At 48.4% G+C, this 23,376-nt stretch overlaps 1 protein-coding gene across 8 annotated transcripts in view; it reads left to right on the forward strand.

The window, feature by feature from the left end:
- The window catches only part of LOC120957583 (teneurin-m), a 512,748-nt gene that overhangs the window by 367,526 nt on the left and 121,846 nt on the right, over window positions 1–23,376 (forward strand). The window contains exon 2 of one of the 8 annotated variants that reach the window (XM_040379862.2): window positions 9,459–9,841. The exons of the other annotated variants lie outside the window; for them this stretch is intronic. Within the exon in view, the coding sequence (XP_040235796.2) occupies window positions 9,811–9,841 (31 nt within the window). The 5' untranslated portion in view covers window positions 9,459–9,810. The remainder of the gene's footprint in view (window positions 1–9,458; window positions 9,842–23,376) is intronic. 8 annotated transcript variants of the gene reach the window in all.

The raw sequence follows: 23,376 nt of genomic DNA on the forward strand, positions 1-23,376 counted from the left end.
TTGTTGGTCGTGGAGGCCTCGAGAAACAAAAAAAAAAAACGAACGCCTTAACGGTAGCAGAACACACAGAATAGAAGACATTGTTTCCTTTGCTCCAGTCCTGACGTCAGAAATCCTGGGTTTGGGCTGGGTTGGATGGATTGGTTCTTCATTTCATCACGTTTTGTGCTTCACAGCCTCCACCGGGTCCACCCAGTCAACAAGAAACGGAAAACTCGCCACACCGAACGCCACGTTCTCTAATCAAAGTTTTGTTAATTGTTTCCAATCTTGCTCGAATCAGGACAATACGCAATGGAAAGCAGTCCTGGGGATGCTGCTGTTTGTCCTTTCTTTCTTGAAGGTCGTACCGCCAGGCAGTTGATTGAAGTTTTCCAACCTCGTACAATATGCTGGCATTCGGCGTCTACGGTCGGAGTTGGAGTTGTAATTTCCGGTTCAATTGTTTCGCTAACCTGGCAGGCCTCAGTGGTTTACAGTGGAAACACGCGAAAAAACGCAAAAACACAGCACAAGAGGGTGCGTGTGTTGGGCTGTCACTTCCACAACAAATGATAAGTGTCTGTATGTGTGTGGGTAGATGTGACTTGATATCACCTCAGTTACTGACGCCCTGGCTACGGCCAATCGGAAAATATGAAAATTACTCTCGCACTCGCCCGGCTATTCCCTTTTCTCATTCATCGCCCTCCATGAAGCTATTCAAGCCATGGCTCAGTGAAGACCTTTAAACGGTTTTGGGTGTTTCTATGATCATGTTCGGTCGTCACCTTTTTTTTTCTTGTTGGCTTGGTTGTTGTTTGAGAGAGCTCCGTCCGGATCCATTCTCGCATCTCTTCCGTTCCTGTTCCGGTTTGGTAGTACACGTGCGCCACCACCCAACCACCCGGTCCGATTCTTGCGTGTGTCCTCCCATTGTCAGTTGGGACCAATTTCTCATCAGAAAGGAATTTTGTCTTTTCTTTTTTGTGTCCAACCGATGGGGTGAGATGGTGGGAGACAGCTCTTTTCTACCTTTTTTTCTCGTCCCAACCTTCCCAACTCCAACGAACGACGAGTCATCCTTTTGTGGTGAAGGTTTCCCTTTTGTTGTACGAAATCCACTCACAGTGCGAGATAAAAAGAGAGAGCGAGGCGAGCGAGAAGCGTTCCAATTCTAAGGACTAAATATTTTCGGGGCACCATCCTTGATGCCTAGGCGCGCAAATACACAAACGCGGGCGCGTGTGCAGTGAAAAAAAGCAAAAGCCCAGAATCACAAAAAACGTTGAAGGTTTTCTTTCGGCTCCGGCACGAGACGAGGGCTTCGCACCGTGAGCACAATAGACGTCTCCATATCCCTGGGAGCTTTTTAGGGGATCCCTTTTCTGTCTCTCACTCTCTCACTCTCCCTGTGTCCCGCTGTGCTGTGGGCTAAATTTTCCCATTGTTGTACTAAACATGGGCACTGCTCACGGAAGGCGTGGGGTGCGTTGTTATGCTGCTAGCATATTTGCCACCCAACATCTTCCTGGAAGAGGCATTGAATGGCTGGGAAGAGCAGTAGTAAAAAATACACCCAGAACGTTCAGGATCTAACACGCCCGTGGGCTTTGGTAGCCCCCGAAGATACAGAGCTTTGTGTATCGCGGACGATGACGATGTCAGCCCGTGTTCACGATGATGATGATGGCGATGGGCAACACCTACAGTGTGTTTTGATGGTGTGGTTGACATCCCGCCGTGAGCACATCTTCATCGGCACGTCACGTCTAGGCGTCCGCAACGCGTGTGCGTGTTTCCGAGCATCGCGGTGTGTCTAACATTTTCACACATCCTAGTGCGACACAGCGAGCGACCACAGCGAACCACACGACCACGGGTTCAAACTTGTTACGGGAAATCACCTCAACGTGATTCCTGTTGTCAAATCGTTTCCTGTTTTGGGTGGGATGTTTTATTCATTGAACCTGACAGTGGGGACGCGTGGAACATTGGGATATTAGGAGTTTGAGTTCTGCGCAAGAAAAGCTTTTTTTTATCCGGATCTTTGGATTCAATGTGTGAATATCTCACAAAAGACGCTGGGATGTCTTGGAATATTCGCAATCGACCTTGTCTTCCTGCAATCGAAGCGTTAGTTCCGCAACTATGAGCTCTCCGTTACCGTGCGCAATGCTTCCCAGGAACTGGAACTGGTCCCGTTTCTTCCCAGCTAAACGGCTTCCCCGGGTCGGTAAATGAAGGTATTACCGGAAAAGATATAAATCTCGTTCACTTGAAAGCATCTCGAGGTCGTGCTGGAAGTAGCTCTCCCCCACCTCCTCAGCTGGTCCGTACAGGTTAGTTCGTTGGTCGAAATGGAATTCCACTCTCTCCCACCGAAAACCTGTACCAAGTCTGGGCCAAGAATTTGGAGCGACGGGCGGCATCGGCTCAGTGCCGTGCCATCATCATTTGCGTCGTTTTCGCTTCATTCTTCCTCCGTCTCCCGTTTTAACTCGTTGCCTAATGGCGTAATGACCCATAATTTCCATCGAAAATGGACATAAATCACATTCCCCCGCACGTTCGTGTGTGTGTGTGGTGGGGGGTGCCGCAAAAATCGTTCGCCCGCCCGCGCTACCTGGGCAAATTTTGGGAGAGCGCATTCTCCTTGTAGAGCTCCTGATGGGGAGCGAGATCATTGCAATTACGCAATCGTGTGGCCTTACCATTGGGAATAAGGGCGCACGATGGCCACCTGCGTGGGTACCGCTAAGCCACCGACGGGACCGGACCTCCGAGAACTTCACCCACTAAACGTGGACCATCTTCATCTCTGCCATCGGTCGTAATCGCTATCATTATCAGCCTCGTTAAAACTCCTACAGTTGCTTTTCTGGGAAGGTTTTGCCACCGGAGAGCTGGAGCAGGGAGGTGTGTTGGTGGTTTGTTCCGAAAATTATTTCAATTTTAATCTAAACGGCCCAGCAATGTAGGTGTCAGAGGGACGGAGAGTTGGTTCCGGCGAACTGTTGTTACATTCCCGCCGTTGTGGGTGAAATTTTGGATAAATCACAAAACCTCAAAGTACATACTAATTGGCACCTCTAAGCCAGTCACTTGAGGGAGCATTCAGGCAAACTTCCTGCCTTCCTCCACACATCCGGGAAGTCCCAAAGACTCGGAGAGAGAGAGAGAGAGAGAAATTGAGACAAAACCAGAGACATCATCGTATCAAGACTTCGTAGAAGGTTGAGCGCAACTCGCGCTTCGGGCCTGAAGTGCGGGCACCGCTCGAATGATGGACAGAAAAAACCAAAATAAAAGCCCATCCATTTACATAAACAAATGATAAACATAACCATTATCATAAATACATACTGGCTATCGGGACGCATTGTTCACTGCGAGGGAGAAGCGCAGGGAGTGTGCGGCAATAAGTAGACGGATGATCTTCAATTCTCCGAAGTCCGGGCCTTCGGGCTACTCTTTCGATTAATATGCAATGTTGCTACATCTACTCAAAAACCGATCCGTACAGAAACGAAGAAACTGAACGGGGCGGACGGCAAACCTGAAGAAACTAACGACACCACTGACAGGCATCAACATAAGCATACATATGCCACTTCCCAGTCGGGCAGTGAGCGAGGGCGCAAATATTTATGCGCCAGGGAATGCGCAAACGACGCCGAAGCAGCAGCAGCAGCGGCAGCAGCAGCAGGACCTTGGACACGGTAGCCAACGCCGTGAGCAAACTAACCGCACGCACGCTGGGAGGAAATTGTAAACCAAGCAGACTCTGGACTCTTTGGACCGACAAAAAAAACGCTTGCAAACAGCAGCGTTTGGAGCTGCTATATTTTCTTTGCAGAGGCTCTACGGAGGTGCCTTTTTTATTTATTTGAAAGCCTGGCCAACCCGGTTTCGCTTGCGGATGACTCTCGATGCTCGAAAAGCCAGCAGGGGCCCGAAATGAACATTTTCTTTTATTGACACGCTAATAGAATCAATTAACACAACCCACCACCGGCACCAAGTCCTTCCGTTTTTTTGATCCGGGGTATTGAGGTATACGAAATCCACACCTTTCGGGAGCCTTTGCGGACGACGTGTCGTGGGCGCGCAAGGTGCGATGAGGCAGTGAGGCATTTATTTATGTTTACTTTTAGCGTCTCGTTACTAGCGACTCCTCACAGGACAGGAAGGGAATCGTGAATGGAGATTTTTTTCTGTGTGCGGTTCACTCTATCTTGCTGAAGAAATCTATTTGAATGAAACCCATGGCCCAAAGAGAGAGAGAAAGGGCAGAGGCGAGAAGGCATCAAAGAATGGATGCTATTTACAGTATTTCATTGCGGAGGAGAAATTCCGAGAAGCTTTGCTCAATTTGGAGAAAATCGGCTTATTAACAGCTGATAGAGGGCGCTGTTTACGCGTTGGTTGTGACGCGTTGTTGGCTTTGAAGCCTGCTCCGAGCGTGAGAAACGTGTACATTGCTTGAGTTTTCGATGTAATGTGTGCAATATCGACACGATAATTGAACGGTAATGAGTTGCAACGGTGTAGAAATGGGTGCTTTTACACTTTTCTTTTAGTTTTCTATTGTTGTTATTGAGAAGCGCTTCGATACATTACAATGTTTGTCAGAACATGTCTTCACTCTTGCACCTAAACGCTGCTACACCCGAGATAGCAGGTCCTTCAACCTCACAATGCCCGTCTTTTATCCGTCGATTTACGACGCCAGAAATAATCATCCAACACACTCAACCAGACCGACCAGACCGCTTTTTCCGCGCGCTGCTCTCCATCCAATAATCGGCTTTCAGCGTCATCAAACATTAGCACCATGAAGCTCCAGGTTCTTTCCGCTCTTTTTTACGATTGTCAGTAATTACGAGCGAGGGATGGTTTAGTTTTGGTTGGACTTCAGCACCCCACCCATCCCGAAAACAATATCACATAATTTTCCCGATTACAGACTGGAAACTTTCCCTCCGGAAGGTTCAGGTTCTGCGCACACACACACACACTCTGTTACTGATAGTGGCAAAAAAACAACACCACCACCACCAAACCGCTAAGAGGCTTAGCAAGAATGCGAAGAAGCTTTATGGTATTTTCGTCCCAAAGCTTACCGTGTGTGAAGAGCTGTGTGTTCGTAAATTGATCCTTCTAAATTTTAATCCTCCATCATTTGCCTTCATTATCGGGCCAAACCCCGGCAAAGAATGCATCTGACCGTGTGTCCGGGGCTGATGGTGGTTTGCAAAATCAGTCCTGCCAAATCCCACGGAATCGCTTTCCACAACGCTCTTGGAGATGAAGTGTCACTGGAGGCTATATTTCAACCGGCACACCGGCAATGGATTATTTGCATTTTTCGTCTCGGCTGGCCGTAAATATGGGCATAATTAATATGCTATCGATCGTTCGGAACGCGCAACGGCAACGAGCATATTTGACGACGATGATTACCCGGTCCCCGGAGCGCCATAAATTCGTCCCCAGCGCTTCTGATCTCCGATCTCCGTGCAGAGAGAGAGCACGATTCAGCAATCTCAAACTCTTTCGACGACACCGTCCAAACGCGGAATGGTGCAAAGTGTGATCGGTCAAATGGATAAGACACCTAGATCTGTTTATGTTTGCGAGAGAAGGCATTTTTCTGGCGGAACGAGCCAGTTAATTAGGCGGACTGGAGGGGCCGAGGAAAATCCCCCCCCAAGAAAGAGGTGTAAAGTGGGCGGTTTATAGGTGGGTTTATCTGTTGGAGTTGGATCTACCAAAAAGAGCCTCACCGAAATTCGGGTTTGTCTGTGACCCGAGATGAAATTAATTCCTTTCTACCTTTTCTCACACTGAGCTCGGGCTTAGAAGAAGGGTACAAGACAGATGTCAACCGTGGTTGCGATCACTATCGGGGAAGATGGGGAGCTACCTTTGGGGGCTTTTGAGAAGATGTCCCAAAAACTGGCCGCTTCCTATCGCGAATGGCGTAGGATATCCGGCCTTTTGTTGGACTAACGTGGCTAGAGCACACACAAAAAAAGTGGAAAATAATCCGACATGCCAGTACGGCGGTGGAAAAAAGGGTACCTTCCATCAAGATAAAGCGAGCATAATTCTTTGCGCAGGTATTTCTTCGAGGCTTATCTTGCTGGTGTCAAGTTTTCATCGGGAACGCAGGTTTTTTTGTTTAAACCGAATCGCGGGATCGCTGTCCAACAAAACATGTTGCCAACTGAGGCGTGTAAAACAGCCCAACGACCCTACGAATAAGTTCCATTCCACGCGTTAATGTTAAAAGTAAATTCTGGTGGCAACTAGCCGCAAGAGACACATCGGTGTGTAACATCCAGCAAGGGCTAATGGAACACGGCTACCGTTGTGTTGTTTCGACTGCAAACAATTGACTCCCATTCTGAAAGAGATTTCATTTTCCAACCCTCAAACAATTCCCCCAAACATTCCGGCTAGAAAGCTTAACGCTTGGAATGGCTCGCCAGTGCTTAGGCACTCATGGCAAAGTCTAAATGGAATTTTTTGAATTCAATCTCCCAAACGGAACTCTCCACACACTCCTGGCACACCAAATTACACCGATAAACATTAGCCTAATCGTGTTTGGTGAAAATGGGCTTCTACCCGCGTCCCCGCGACGAACGGCTGCCCCGAATCCGTTCCACTTCGCGGTCACTGCTGCCGTCGACGGGTGGTGGGGAACTGGTTATTAAGCTTCCAAACGCCTTCGCCCGACCCTCTGGACTGGGCGGCCTCTAAAGGTGCCTTTTGGTGAATGGGACGGGAAATATTTTGACAGTTATGTGATAGTTATGTGTAGCCGTGGTCATCTCCATCGCCGTCTTCTTTCTAGGAGCGAAGTGGGTTTTTTTCTCTCGTTCTTCAGCTTCTGCTTATCGGCAACATTTAATCAAACCACACAGAGAGTGACACAGCGCAAAGTGAATTGGAATCATTTATCTTCTCTTTTTTTCACTTCGTCCCACCACAGCTACAGGCGGAAACACCGTGTTTGATGTTTGATCTTGTATTCAATTGTAGAGTTGAGAATTGAAGATGAGGTTCGCTTCTGGAGCGCTTTCTCAAAAAAGTACCCTGAGGGACTCATAGACAGCGAACTGCTAGAGCAATTTCTTAAGCCGGGAATAATTTAGAGATAATTACTAAACGCACCGCCTACATCCCACTGCTGAAGACTTCATTTCGTTGAACATCCACCTCATTTCCAATCGAAAATGAAGTCCACGATGCACTGCAAACCTTTTGAATTATCATAATTTTATCATTAGACGCACCCACGGACTAGCTTTGTTTTTCTTCCACTGCTGACTTCAAATTAATCGACCGCATGCTTCTGGAGCCCGCTGAAAGATGCACCTTTTCTAGCCGCGCCGGGGAGAAAATGAAGGCAAGAGTGGCATTACAATGACTGATTTGGTTGGGTCCCTGGCTGGGACTATCTCTGCGAGCGATCTTCCTCTCCTGGTGACTTCTTCATTATTATCGGAACCCAAACAGAGAGCAAAAAACAAAACCAAAAGCGCACACCTGGGGACGACCCTGGGTGCAATTAATCATTTTAACGAGCATGATGATTTAATTAGGTGCCTTTAAGAATAAGTGGTCCTGGTCGGGCGAAAAAAGGGGTAACCGAAGACCGAAACTCGACCAAAACGATAAAAGAAAAGTCAAACATTAGAGGGGGTGGTGTGTCACACAGTGCCTTGTGGATTGATTGATGTTGCAGCTGGCGATGAGGCGTTTCCGCGACCGTTCCGCTGCACTGTAGGTGGCCTCATTTGACTCCGAGTTTTCTCTCTGCCCATTCTATCCTCCGTCACACGCATTCAGGTCGTGTCAACCGGTATGGATTATCGCGATAAGTCTCCTAGCCCCTAGAAATAGACAACAACGTCGCGATGTGTTGGTCGAAGTACGCCCACGATGCATCGTCACGTGTATGTAGGCGGACGTATGTATGCCGCACAGCTCTATCGCAATCCGCTGCAGAAAGATGCATTTTTCAACATCAGCATCACACGCACACTTAACACACGGTGAATGATGTTTTGTCATTCGTGTTGCTGGATTGCTGAAATCCGTGTGTCACTCACTCAACAGTCGCACGTGACAGCACACGCTTTTACGGTGGGGCGCGTTGGTGGCTGGCTGGCTTTACTCTACTCACCACTTTAGGTTTAACCTTTTTTTCCCTCTCCAAAACCATTTAACATACTTTTAACCCCGTTCTTCTTTCATTTATACTCTATCACTAAAAAAACGCAGACAAGAAAATCACAAAAGGTTGTAAATAACGAAATAGCGTGATCGGTGGCGTGCCTTCCCTTTACCCTTAAGTCTCTAGGCCCTGGGACGACGGCCTATTATCAATTTTTATCACCCGAAAAGATTTCGGACGCATTAAGCCCAAATCAACTGAGCAAGGAAAGGGGGAAAAAGAAACATAACGAAGCATATGATGACTCCGCTTATGAATGGCGGTCGCTGTGTGTGTGTGTGTGTGCTGTGCCCGTCTTAAACCGTCGCGGGGCGGCCGCTGTGCGTTCCAGCATCCAGCCAGCAGCATCATCAGCCCGTCGCAATGACACCAGAACCATAAAAGAATTGATTTCTCGTAAATGCGCCAAGCGCGGTGCAATAAAACTCTAGCCTGTCGCTGTGTGCGCGCTAGTTATGCGGCCCCTCGGAGCGGGCCCCGAGACCCGGTAAGGGGGCCCACTCCCTCGGTTAAGCGCAGCACGAAGTGGTGTCATATAAAAATATGATTTGATAATGGATCTGCCGTTCCGGCCGGCTACATCCATCATCCCGTGGCATGGGGACGGGAGGCCAGCATCCCATCCTTCAGTTGGGGAGAGAAGAGAGACGCGAGCGAGAGAGAGAGAGAGACTAATTGATTTAGTAAAGCATCCACATGCTGTGTTGTGGTCGCCCAACTAGCCGGAAAGGGGTGGCTGTAGAACATGCGGGTTGTTGCGGTGGGAGAGAACTTTCTTAAAGGCAGCAGCAAGCGGGGAGCAAAAACGAATTGAGCCCTGAGTGGATCTATAAAAGTTTTATGTCCCCCGGGAGCTGTTTTGCCGTTGTCGGTGGAGCACACGGGCGTTCTGGGTTTTTTTTTTCTTTTTGGAATTAGTAGCTCTGTTTCCAAGTCCGTTCGTTTGTTCACAACTTTCTTAAAATGTGTGATTCCTGTATTGCTTTTTTGTTTCAATCTTTGCAAAACTAACAACAACAAAATCACCACTAGAGTGCTATAAAACAAATGTTTTCCTGGAAAAAGGAAGTGACCAGTTTCTTCTACCAAGCGGTCGTAAAATTAACGATAATTAAGCTCCGGGGCGGCATCGGCACTGGATGCGCGAAACCATTTAGCATTCCTTGAAATACTTAACGCAAGAAAAACGAGTTTTCTAACCATTTTCCCCCTTTCTTCTCTATTCCAGGTAAGCAATCGATGTCCATCTTGCTGCTGACAGATATCCAAACCAGATGCTATTCGGCTGCTCTTCCTAGTTCTGTGTGTTTCTGTGGAGTTCCATTCACTCAATCCAACTCGTTTTGCGCTTAAAGTTGATAACACACACTTTATTACGCCGATTACGCGTAAATCTCACTCAACCCCCTCGGTTAGGTCAAAAGGGTATGTTTGGGCTTTCCCTTCCCTGATATCCATCCCCTTGCAAACACCTCGCCCACCCAAACGCGATCACATTGGATCCGACGTACGCGAGCATCAGCGGCACGCTGCCGGCCGGTCAGCGGAATTCCGGCAAAATTTTCGCAAAATTCAAACACATGAACTATCCATTTTTCCGTAAATCTGAAGGTGTGTATCTGAACAAATGTTTCTCGCTCTGTTTTGTAGTGCTAGCCTGTTTGTCTGTGTGTGTGTATGCCTATGTATGTATTTTAGAAGAGTGTGTGTGTGTGCACGTGTGCAGTAATGATAGTTGTATTTGGAGCTCCCTCGAAAATTGATGATTTATGCGCGTTATCGATGGTGTTTCAAAAGGGTAGCACATTCGATTGCCTTCCACTTAATGGGGTACGAATGCCAAATTTAATGCTGAAATTCCGAACGCTAATGAAGTAGCTCGAATGCGCAAACTAGCTCGTTTAAAAGCTTCCCTTGAGGGAGAGAAGGAGAGAGCAAGGAGGATCTATAATGAGCTGTATTTAATAATCAGCCCTTTAATGCATGGGCATATATTTTCCTTCTGGAATGGCTTTAAAGCCAGTTTTTCTCGTTAGCAGTAACAGCAGTTGCTGCAGGATATTGTTGATCTACGACTGACGCTACCTGGGACGCGCTCGTTGTTGCGCAAGGTAAACCACACTCTATATATATGCAGCTCATTACCATTGCAATAGGCTTAGTCTATTCGCCCATGCAGAAGAAGACGCCCACAAGGGACGTGCTCCAAGATTTGCTGCACCTTTCAAATCCATCGTAGAGGATAGGATGTAAACAAAAGGCCTGAAGAACAAAGTACGTTCTTGAAGAGTACCTTCCCTATCTCATCCATCCAATCGATTTGGTACGGCACGGTGGAACTCAATTATCTCGCAGCAAACGCAGCTCCAACAGGACGCCGTGTGCGAGATTGATGCCAAAACATCAAAACCTTTCCCGAGATTCCCGCGCAGAAGAGACAGAACGCGCGCCTAAGCGAACATGCCGTTTTATTTATGCTGATGACGATGTAAATATTCCATTTTTGCGCTCCAGAACTGCGCCAGCAAATACTCGCTTCGACAGTCCATTAGTAAAGACGACTTTATGTCGTCGAACGGCAGCAGAAGAGGAAGGGCAAAAGACACTGGGCGAAACAGTGCGCCCGCGTCCATTTACGCGCAGGCGGCCATAATTTTTCGCTGAGCACTACCACCACCATGCTCCCCGGGTGTCCCCTTATGCCAGCTCCAGAGGTACTGCCAAGGGTGGCAGTAGAAAATGGCACTCATTAATCAAGCGCCGCGAAGTTCATCAGCGGATATAGTGGCGAGGGACATCAACCATCGTGCGGCGTGTGCGTTGCGCGTATGCGAATTCGCGTACTTTATTTGCTGGCGTCACTCAACGCGGCGAGGGCAATAAGTTTCCGTTTTCTGTCTGGTACGGTGGCGGCGACCCACACTCGCTGCGCGTGTGTACTCTACTCTAGTGACGGAAAAGAAGATGGCGCGCACATGGCGAGAGGGAGAAGAAGTGTGCTCAGCCCACTTCAGCGACAATTTATTTGATTGAGAGAATTGATTATTACGAGATAATGGAATCATATGTGAGTGGTTCTGGATTTAATGTAAACATTTGTCAACATGTACCGGCAGTGTTCGGAATGCGGAACATTCGATGCATTTTTTTTTGGGTGGCTCTCGGGAACTTGCTGAGCCTTTGCCACTAAATCAAGGAGAGGTAAAGAAGAGAACACAACAATTCCCAAACCATTGATGCATGCAAGCTCCCGGCGAAACGTTCGCTTCGTTTCTTTGCCGATTTCGATTTTCGGGGTCCATAATTCTATTTACTCTCCTGATTGCACCGTATAATAATGCAATATAGCGGACTGAGCGACAATCCCGAGTGGGTTGGATGTTCGTTTTGCCTTCTTTCCGCTATGTATGACACAGAATGGGACGATTCGATTTTTGCAAAATAAAACCTCGCTCGCGTACCTCCAAGTACGTCCGACTAGCTCCCGCTGCTAGCGGCTGCTTGGAGAACCAAAAACAAAAGCGAAACGAAAGTCTGTATCTAGCATCGTCTTTCGCTTCGGAACGCTCGAATTGGGTGATCATCCGATTCCCAATCTGGCAAACAATCATCAAGATAAATCGTTAGCCCGAGCCGGAGCAGCGCGTTGGTTTGATTTCTGTGCACTTTGTCTTTGCCAGCTTGCTCTAAAAAGGGCTCTGGTTGGTTGGTTGGTTGGTTGGGAGCTGCGAGTGCTGTTGTAAGATGTTGCTGAAAATCTGCTACCAAGATGCTGATTGCTGCAAACGAAGAGGAAGAGATACGACAACGTACCAACGTGGCGTCGTCCTAGTTTCCGGAACCGACCGTACCAGTGTGTCCCTCCGGAAAGGAGCGTTGCTCTCGTTGGTACAGTATTTATCACGGACGTCAACACGATGGATCAATATGTGGATGTGGCATGGTATTCGGTTGGAGAATGGGGAAATTTACTACAACAAAAGATGAAATATTTCAACGATCCTGCCCAATATCCCCCTGTTTTTCCTGTCCAGCAAATCGACGTTGGCGTCGTCGTTGTCGCAGTAGCGAGTTTAAATACAATCGGTACCCACACACACTGGACATATCCCTGGTTCGTGCTACTGGAGGGAGAGAACGCTATTTGTGCAAACCGTGGCGTACCCCGTCATCGTTGTCCAACGTCGTCAACTGTGATTTTGTATAGCACTCTCCTTCTACGCTTCCTTCTGCTGTTTGTTGTGCTGTGTTTGCTGCTAAACACCCTCCTTGTGTCCTGATGGTGCTTCCTCATGGTCGCTTCCAACCAGAGCTGCAACCAGAAGCACGGCAGGAGCGATCGCTTGCCAACCGTTTGCATCAAGTGGCTGCAGATACAAAAAAACATCTTTCGACTATCAGCTGTATGGTGTGTGTCTCTGTGTCTGCTGGAGTGCTGCTTTCAACACACGACCATATACAGAATAAAAAACGGTGCAACAGGAATGGCAGGCTAGGAATTTGAAACCGTACAAAAATGGTTGGGGGACGACAACACCCGTGTATGCGGGCGACGTAGATAAATATATTTGTTTACCTCAAAGCGTCTGCAAAGCGTCTCTTTCTCTTTTGGTTCGAACACAGCCAGGGCCCGATACAAAAAGACGCACCAACAGCAGACGGTGGCATATAGCATGGACCCTGTGAGCAAGCGAGTGAGTCGTCCGCAATCGTAGAGTTACCCCCACACTTCGATTCCTGCTCCAGTTTTGGGCCACCAGAAGTCACCGGCGACTTGGCGACTCTCCTGCGCCGCGTCTTGCAAGAGACTTCCTGTAAACTGCCTGCGGTGAATTGTTTGCCCCGACAAAGCCGAAGATCTAGCAGCACAGCAAGGAGGAGCGTGCAAGTTGTCTACAAGTGTGCTCCATAGAAGGAGCTGCTGCTGATTGGCCTCCGGATGTCGGCTGCATCCGTTTCGTACGCTTCGTACACTGGGGTTTTGCTACCAGCAGCAGCAGCATCTACGGAATGCATAATAAAACATTTTTGGGATCGATCTTTGGGAAAATTTAAATATTGTCTTTACAATGTCGCCCGCACTGTCGGGGCCAGAATTGGTGCGGAGCAACTGCGATCGAAGATGCCGCCATGTTTAGAGCGCAACTGTCAAAATACGGTCCCGCTGATGGCATTGTTATGTCACCGCAGTTCAAGTGGTAGCGGCTGTGCTTAGCGAGTGAGAAAGGGAGATAAAGCACAACAAACTGTCTGGCGTGTTGGTATTTGGCTTCGGTGGTGCCACAAATAATGTGACAACGCGAGTTTGCCACTTAATTATACTACCAACTAGTGCAGTGTGGTCTGCAGTTAGTAGTGCCGAGGGAAGCATCTCTCCCACACAGGAAAGGAAGAAGTAATGGGGAGGATCCGAAAGATGAGTCCGTTTTGTTGACCGTTTATGCATTAATTTCGTTATCGTAGCCACCCTGTCGGATCTGCTTGATGTGCTCCGAATCGGCCGGCTTTCTGCTCAATTGGAGCTCCAGTCAGCCAGTGGAGTGGTCGAATTTAATCAGCATACAAACACCAACACACACAAGCGCGCCCACTTGAGCGCCAGTTGCTTCTCTTTTCACAGCCGCCTAAAGGCTGCTTGCCGGCGCGAGGCTTAAAAGCTCGCTGTTAATAATATGTTTATCTAAATGGGCACTTCCAGTGATTTAGCACGTTTGAATCACCATTGCTCATCGTCCTCCCTTCGGGTGGTTCGAGTGCTATGGGTGTGTTGGAACTCGCACTGGAGCACCTCCGAAACACCATCTGTGGTTCAAACACAGTCCTAACCCGGTGCAGATGGGGTAGAGCATAACGTGCCTTTTTTATTAATTCTCACCCTTTGGCACTCTCTTGGAGCTATAGCTGTACGCATCGAGCTGTGAAGTAGCTCTGCCGGCCACCACCTTTGCGTAGATTATCGTGGGTTGATCATGGGGTCGCTGCGGAGCGTTTGAATTTCTCACGGCACCTTCTATTCCATCGGCAAATAAAGAAGGCAGCAATATGCACACGCAGGCCCCGATCGAAGTATGCGAACCATTCATACCGAATACAGGTCAATGCGGGCTGGGGCTCGTATCGGGCGGCTGGGATCGAGACTATTTTTATGGCTCTGCCTGCATCAAAGCCACTCCCGGCGTTGGTAGCGCTCTGGAAGTGCGGTAAGCCCATTTATGTTCGACCCTAAGACTAGGGGTTTGGGGTGATCTCCCGCCCAGTGCGGCATCAAACAAACCCATCCCCGATTTCTTTACGGCGTTCAATAAACATGCTGCATGGAAGTGGTTTGCTTGCTTCTTTGGAAACCATGCACACGGTGTTTTGCTTCCTTTTCTGGGAGCCCTCTTGTCCCAACATGGGCAAAACGGGCATTAGAGACCACCGCCGCTGCAGTTACTCCACGGTGCACACGGTGACAGTTGTGCAGCGATTCATCTGCCAGTTTTCTCGCACAACTGTCACTCCGTGTGCAATCTGATGTGTATGTGTCCTCCCGTTCATTAAGCTCCCATCAGGGGGGATATTTGCAAAATGGCAGCCGGCTCGCGGTGAAACGGCTAAACCACAAGCAAATCCCGATCAATCGATCTTGATTGCCGATTGGATGGATTGGCTGTAAATGAGCGATTGATTGAACGTCCACGTCCTGGAATTCGGCATTGTTAACTTGTACGACATTCAGAGACCTGAGGCCTACCTGTAGTTGGGATGGTAATTAAAATGGACACTAACCTGTAGGGAAATCAATCTTCAAACTAGCCCCTGTACTGTTGATGTATCGTAATCCTACCTTCAGTGGAAGGAAGACATTGACGTTGTACGGTTCATAAACTCATCTCCCAAGCAATTAGTGCACCAAATGACGAAATCGGGTGACGGTCAGTCGGTCGTGCTCGGATGTCTTCCCACTGACCCCTTTCCGTTCGTTCCGGACATTGTACTAATTAATCATACCGTTCCGGGGTTGGCTGAACACGAATGAGTTTACGTTTAAGGTTCTTTTGAAGTGTCGTTCTTTTCGGCCCCAAAATCCCCCAAACGCTTGCGGGGAGAACATTGCGTAAAGGTTCGTTGCGCTTCCGGAGCACCGGAACACCCCTGTCGCACCGGTTGAAAGAGACCGGATAGTTCTTTAATTACTTACACCAGATGCCACTCCAACGTTCGACTCTGTCTCTCTCAAACACTCTGCGGAGCAGCGCAAGATTATTTCTCCTCGTGTTTGAGCAGTCGGTACTAAATTCTGTCATCATCTGTAACTTTGCCCCGCTGCGATGGGGTGGTAGGCAGTTGTTTAAATATAGACATGTTCACGCAAACGAATGCGTCGCGTTGCAGAGCCGATTCCGACCGATGTAGACGATTTGTTTCCCTCCATTCCTTTTACACCTTTGGGGTGAACAATATGTGTATGTGTGCACTGGAAAAGCAATGTTTCTTTCCACTGTTTGCTTGAGCGATTGTATCCGCACCCATATGGAGAGTTTTGTTTTGGTTTCCTCCTCCCAGAGCACTAAACCTCGGAAACCTCAATTGAGGTCATAAAATTCAAAAATCGATGAACCATGGATTTGGATACCATTCTGCGGCTCACGCTCTGGAGCGGAATGCTCGTAAGAATATGTTTTTAATGAACGTTGCTCGTACTGAGACTGAGGCAGAGAGCCGAAACTGGACGACTTTACAGCGAAGCCAATAACGACCCGATCGGTTTAATAGCTTCGAGTGCGCGTTGGAATGTAAACGGCGGGAGCAAAAGCAATGCAGCTGTTTCATGATGTCAGCTACAAGCTACATGCTTGGGAGCCTCGAGTGTGACATTAATAAGCTGAATTTTGAAGCAATTTGGTGAAGCAAAACCACATACTTGTTTGTGCCGCTTTCTGGTGAAAGAATCAAGAGATTGTACAGAACGCGCGTGAGACGTTGACTTGGGGTTTGATTATAGCCTTTCACGCCGATCAGAAAGCCAACGGCTCACATCGTGCATCGTTATCCATATGGGATGGGTTACATTCTGGAGGTTCTGGAGCGGTTCTCAAAATTCAAAAGGGGCATTCCTTCGGATCAACCAGAGGTCGTGTGAGCTGTTGCGTTACAGCTGGTCGCCACTTGCTCGATGCTGTTTGCCTTCCAAAACCTCCAAAGCTCGGGATCATAGTTATTAATTTGAATAATGATACACTGCCTCGAAACTGACCCCCGTCTTTACAGCCTGGTACGCCCTCGGTTCGTGTCAATTTCCAAAGGACCTCTTCAAAAAACCAGCCCTTAAAGATTAAACCGATACAATCAAAACGCTACCGGATGGTGCGAACGAATGAACACGGGTCGAGAAAAGAAAAAAAAAACACATTTTCAAACACACCCCAACGCTCCGATTCCGTTAGGTTCTGCACTGAACCATGAAATGAAGGCAGTGAGACAGTCGGGGAGAGGGGGCAAGGAAAAATAGTCCGGACACTACTACTTCATCCGTGTAATTTACAAACGACCCACAGCGTAGATCCAATGATGGAAGTAACCTTTCCCCAAGGGGAGCCCGTGAAGGAGGAAGAAATTGCCGATGAAATTTGTCTTTTGCATTATAATTAGTTCGTTCCAGGGTTAGCCTGGACAAGGTTTTGCGGAAACTTTTCTGGATTTTTGTGTTTTTGTTTTTGAAGTTCAAATGTCGAAAATCCTCGCTTCGATCAGGGTTCAGTGCACGTTTCTGCGCTGATGAAGTGCCTTAAGCGACGCCTTGTGCCTTTTAAATTACGCCCGAAACAAGTAACTGCTTGAATGATCAGAATATTTTAGAAGAGAAAGATTGTAGTATTGGAAGTATTTGTGTGCGCGCCATCTGGTCACACCAGCACACGAATCCATCGTTGAATTCGTAGATTCGATTCGCTGTACGCTCCCAACATTCGAGCAGTTTGTTGAAGGGTGTCTCGAAGCTACTCCAAAGCAAACATTCGACTCGCAAGTGTTGGAACCGATCAATCCAGTTGATCCGGCTGTCGTTGTGGCGGAGGGCAGCAAGCAAAGCAAATGCAACAAAAACAAGCTATTAAGTAACACAATCCCGACGAATTCGAAGCGACCATATCGAATTATAGGTTTCCTCCCAAATCGGCACCCTTGCGACCCTTTTTGGAGGATTGCTCGCTATTTCGCTTATTGTTTTCTCCCTCTATCCAAACAAACAAACCCACAATAAGATGGTTTGCGCGTCGTGAAATGCTCACAACAACAAAAAACGTACCGACGAGTGTGAAATTAATTGAAAATTAATCGTAAATAGTTCGCGTTACGCTAGCGGTGCAAGTTCCCCAAACTCAAAGAGGCCCGTAAATAAATAGAAAACAAACATCAAAGTGATTCAAAGGAATCAATTTAGATGAGTATGTATGTGTATGTGTGTGTGTGCATGTGTTCATAGAAGCGGCACCCATCAGATCAGATCTGGATGAGGTGTTCTTCTCCACCGAGAAAAAAACGCCATTCGTTAGTCCCGCTTTTTTGGGGCGATCCTCTGAAGATGAATCGATCGTTTATCATAGATCCACCTAGTATACGGCCGCCGCGGAAAACAGAGCCAAAAAAGACGGCCCAACACACGTTGACCCTGCACGCGGCACAAGAAGGTCTCGGTCAGGTTTATGGTCCCGGCACTGCCGCAGCACCGCTTCAGGGGGAGGATCGCTAATTTTCGAATGGGCCCATAATAAAACATCCCATAAATCATGGGCTAATGAATTCTTCCTCCGAAAATGGGCAGGAAAACAACTGAAGAAAATTCGAAAAAAAAACTCGCTTGCGTCTCTTCTTCTCGCCCTTATTACGACTTGTTTATACGTACAAACACACTCACACACTCACATAGGGCGTATGGCGTCGATCGACAATTAATTATTTCGCTCCTCCAAGCACGAACAGTGCCCAGCACACAGAGTTCGTGCGCACACTTGACTTTTTGGGGTCGTAATAAGAAAATATAATACCGCGCCTAACCAAAACAACATCCCGCGCCAGATGTGCGCGGTCCGTTTCGGCTTTTCGGCCCGACGAAACCCTTCAAACGCGCATCCTGGGGTCATGCCTTCTTCGCAGGCACGATGCACCCGCCGCTTACCAGTACTGCGCGGGTCCCGCCGTGACCCTTTGTGCGCTCGTTTGACAGTTGAAACCGTTTGTTTACATCTGCACCCGCCCGCCTGACAGTCATCGTCGTCGTGGTCGTCGTCGTATGGTGCTCAGCTGCCATACGGTTGGTGGAATGCCATTTGCGCCAGGCTTTAACGGTAACGGCCCACTCCATGAAGGGTCCCTACACTGAGAAGGACCCAGAAGAAGGGAAATACATCTTTAGCTGTGTTCGTGCTTCCTGGTTTCCAGCCGGTTCGAAAGAGTTCAGCTGGCGTGTGTGTTCTGTATATGGAAATAGCTCCATTAATCATTTCCCCCCCAAATAATCGCCCATTAGTTATGGCGAACCATGGGACACCCCAATCCTCCTTCGGGATCTTCGGCAAGGGAAAGATCGAGAATTGGGTCGCACACACACACACATACACAGGGCTCCAATGGGAAGAAAGCAAATGTTGAAACAAAACTCGGCGCTTGCTCGGACATGCTAAAAACGCTCGGTCGATCGTGACCACTGGCCGGACTGGCTAGTCACGCAACGGGTGACCCATTAACTATGACTTCTTCGCTTAACCTGCGCTGCGACATCGTTTAGACGGGGTCCCCGGAAACATAACGTGGAAACTATGCTAACGTCGCGGCCTCAATCACCAACCCCAAAACAAAACAACAGCAAAACTCGCTTTTCCCCAATCGTCCAGACTCGATCATCATAATTTGCTTCGTTCGTTGGAAGATCTGTACACACTAACACATCAACATTTCCGGCGACTAATTTGTGGCTATCTTCAGCTCCAAGAGAGCTTCTTTGCTGATGACCTCCCCGGGGCTGCTTGGCCATTTGATGATCTTCTGAGATTTTCAATCGATCCACGCCTACCTCTCACGCTTCACGGACCATTGTCTGGAGGGAAAGAAATTAGCAATGTCCAACATGTTCCCGAAAAAAATCCGTCGATTGAGAGCATCATCGTTTCACTGCGATGATGAGAAATGAAGACGAGCTGTATTATAGCAATACAGCACAATTTACGTACCAATTTCTTGCTACAACTACTACTGCTGCTGCTGAATTTCCTCCAAAACTTTGCTTGATGTGTCGCAAGTCATTTAAGAGACTGGTGGGTGGTAGCACTTTCTCCAAAGAATTAACCCTCCACCTCCCGAACACCCATTAAGTGACACCGTAATGAACGCAATTGAGGAAAAGCTCATCAGCGCTGGCGGGTCTAAAGCTACGGGGCACTGATAGCACTGGACAGCTTTTGGGGAAAGTTTTGCAAATAGAAGAAATTGGAACCTCGGCGAAAGAAAGCGACGCCGGTGCAAAACTGTCAAAATCTCACCTCACATTATACGGGGTGGGTTGGGCGATAACAAGAGAGATGGTCCTCACCGCCATCAGCTTTCGGGCATTCACTCTCTCCCTCGCTCTCTGTTTGTGACACTGACAGCACCCATTTGTTCGGGCATTGGAGGCGACAGAGGAGGAGGAAGTAAAAATTTTCAGCTTCGAGCCAACATTAATTAAACTGTCAATACCGATTGCCCCGATACGGAGGGCGCAAAGTGTTCGCGGAAAATCCCGGCTCCCGGGTGTGCGCTTGGCACGAACGGATATGTCCAGGCAGACATCGTCCACGCCATCGCTGCCATCGACGGGAAATCTTTTTGCACGAAAAGCTTCTATGGTTTTTTTCCACTTCTTTTGCTGCTATCGTACCAGGTTTTTCGCTCTATCCATCCTTACTGTCAAACTTCTTTTCATTAGAAAGTTCAACCGAAAAATGGGTAGAACGTCCGAGAACGAGAAAAAGAGGTCCCGCCAAACCCACACGATGTCCTCTGTCCGAGCGATTGGCTACCTTTTTTTTTGCTGCTGGTTACTCCTGAACAGAATGTAGATGACTTTTTTCTTCCTTTTCCTGTATGTGTGTGTGCCCGCCCTATGTTACTAGCAGGGAGACGAACAGATAAAAAAAATGCTCCCTATCACCGTCATCCTTCTCGCATGGCAGACACCAGAGGATGGTGAAAACTTTTGCCCGCCCGGCTCTGTTTCGGTCATCTTTTGGTTATTTGACCGCATCCCGTTGGCAATAGAATGCTGGAGTGGCAGCGCAAAAGTTGCGGCAACCCCCAAAAACCCACACCAGAACAGCACTGGCCAGGCGCTTGGGATGGCACTGATAAACGACGAAAGTTTTGTCGGCACGAACGGACAGTGAACGATTTCCCGGATCCGTTTTCACAGCTTTTTTGCAAGAGAAGATCCGCGGTTCTGGGTTGTGCTTGTGGCGTCGTTGCCTTAGTAACAAAACGATATCAAAGTGAGAAGTGCCATCACCAGATCGTAAGACCTCCTGTTCCAAAGGGGAATACCTGTAGAAAGCGTAGTATGACGCAACGAAGATAGACCTTGCTGCGAAATACTTTATCCTTTCGCGCTGCTCCGAAGCGAAACTTAGCAATATCTTTATCCAAGGTTTTTGCCCAAAACCTATCTCAAAAGAAACCGCACCGAGCTCGGCGCCATGAATATCCGGCGTGCTAGGTAACTCTCCGGGAAAAATCATTTAGTTCACCCCAGGACCGCAGAGTGTGTATGTGTGTTTCTCTTTTCGGCGCTGGAGCTATTTTGATAGAAAAGTGGAAACCCTGCGCGAACTTTGCGGTGGCCTGTTGCTCTCCGGCACCGTCATCTTTGGCCTCGTGGCGACGGTGGCGTTTGTCGTCGACGACAGCCGCAGAGATGAAAGCGGCAGCGGAACTTAAATCGGATAAAAAATGTTTCCACCCAGCGCTAGTTCGCTCGCAGTTTGACATGTAACGCAGCAGCAGCAGTAGCAACAGCAGCCCCCGGGATGTCTGGCAGGCACAACATCGTAGTCGGTGGATATTCGGGAGCTGGGGGATTATTCTCGCCCAGCCCGGTAGAACCCGGAGCGCACGCTTGCCCCCGAAACGTTCACGCAGTGTGTGTGTGTGTGTTTTGAGGGATGGGAGTCCTCCTTTAGTGCCGCGCGGAACCTTATTTATGGCACCGATGTCAAAGTTTAATGGTCTCGCACGGGCCAACGCACGCACGGCGCACACCAGTGTACCAGCGGCATCAAAATATTTTCCCAAGTTGCGGCGTGTTCCAAATTGGGAGTCGTAGCTCCCTGGCTTGTCGTGTTGGGTTGTTCTTCTTCTCTTTTTGGGGTTGCAACTCCAACAGTTCCACTTCACAGAGTTGAGTTGTTTGAGCACGGCTCGGCGTGCGAGCGCGACCGGTTTGAAACAGCACCAAACGGTGTCGAACTGTTCCTAAGGTGCCCCCATGTGCCCCCTGAAGGTAGGATTTTACTTTTTTTTTGTACGAAAGATCAGTTTTTGAAGCGTTCTCTCATTTCTCTCGATGGATGTTTTTCTTTCTGATGAGTGGATTTACATGCTGCCTTCGCTCGGTGGTGGTGGCAGCGACGGCGATGAATCTCCAAGTGGTGGCCGTGGATTAGTGGAGGATGTGCTGTTCAAACACTTTCCCAGCGTTTTTAATCTTCAAAAGGTTTTCGCTTTCTCGCCACCTCGGCTTTTGGACGGGGAAGTACAAAAATAACCGTGCCAGGGGAGGGCAAGCCATGAAGCATGGACTACGAACCACTGCAGAACTATTGATGTCTTCGTTCGTTTCTACACACTTTTTGATCAACTCCAGCCTAAGCAGGCCGTTAATTTCGCACACTTAATCAAACGAGTAGCAGCAGCCCCCCAAAACCCGTCTCGGCTCGACTCGGGGTTTTCTCCAATCGCCGAGCCAATCGACACTTTGTGCGGGGTCGACGAGCTAGAAACCATTTCCCAGCCGCATCCCATTTGTTTTTGACATTTCTATCAATGGGTTTCGGATTTCTGGGGGAAAGATTTATCGCCTCCGGTACGGATCGATCTGTCGTCGGAAACTCCTGCGTGGACTGGGGTAATAGTAGGGAGGCAAGAGGACCATCTCCCAGTGCGATACCATACTTGACCCGTACGAACCCAGGCGCTCTTCCATATACGTTGCGAGCGATACACAGGCCCGAAGTACCTGCGCACTTTCTTCGCCACAAACGTTGTGGAAGGAAGAGGGAAGCATATGTACATGAGAACCTAACAAGCCCTTTGACAGCCTCCCAAGGATCCTTCCCCAACCGTGTGGCAAACAAACAACCATTGAAAGCTAAATAAAGCACAACCAAACAAAGGTATGCCTAATTTAAGAAAAACCAAACGAAAGGTCCCTTTCCACGCAGGGCAATTGCTGCGGGCGGAGGGGTTAGCGATGTTGGCCGATGAAGTAAGGCATATTTCATAAATTGTATTATATTGTAATTTTCCCTCCGCCCGTGCTCCACCCGTCACAAACCGTCCAAGTGGATGTATGGATCGATAAATCAAACGCACCCGATGGTGGAAGCGAAAGCGAAGATGAAAAATGCGCTGCCATGTAGCGACCAAAAAGGCGCAAAAGCCGCTTTTGCTGAGGTCCCCGGAGGCAACAAAGTCACCGGTAAGCTTCACCCTGAAAACGGCAAATACAAACACGGGGACGGGATATCGTTGGCATTGGCCAATTGTTCCATCATTCGGTGCGTCACATCTGATTTGAAATTGGGTTCCCAAAAAAGGAACCACTGCTCACGGGGGGATTCGTATTGTGAATGTTATTGAATCGAGCATAGGGGATGAGATGTCATTCAATTCTAATAAATCATAATCCTTTCGAATTGCCAATCCGTCCGCCGAGTAAGTGAGCGAATTGTGTGCCGCTGACAACGAACGTCCCGAAAACCACGGGTTCTCGTCTTCGCGTCGCATGCGCGCCGACTTTGTAAGGAATCTCTTCGACAGCGCGCAAGCACTGGGAGGATTTTCGGAACAGCGGCTTCCAGCATCGGCCTTCTAATTGCCTATTATTTGCCTTTCGCTTTGCAAAAGCGTTATCTCCC

This window comes from Anopheles coluzzii, chromosome 3, assembly GCF_943734685.1.
Source record: "Anopheles coluzzii chromosome 3, AcolN3, whole genome shotgun sequence".
Taxonomy (NCBI): domain Eukaryota; kingdom Metazoa; phylum Arthropoda; class Insecta; order Diptera; family Culicidae; genus Anopheles; species Anopheles coluzzii.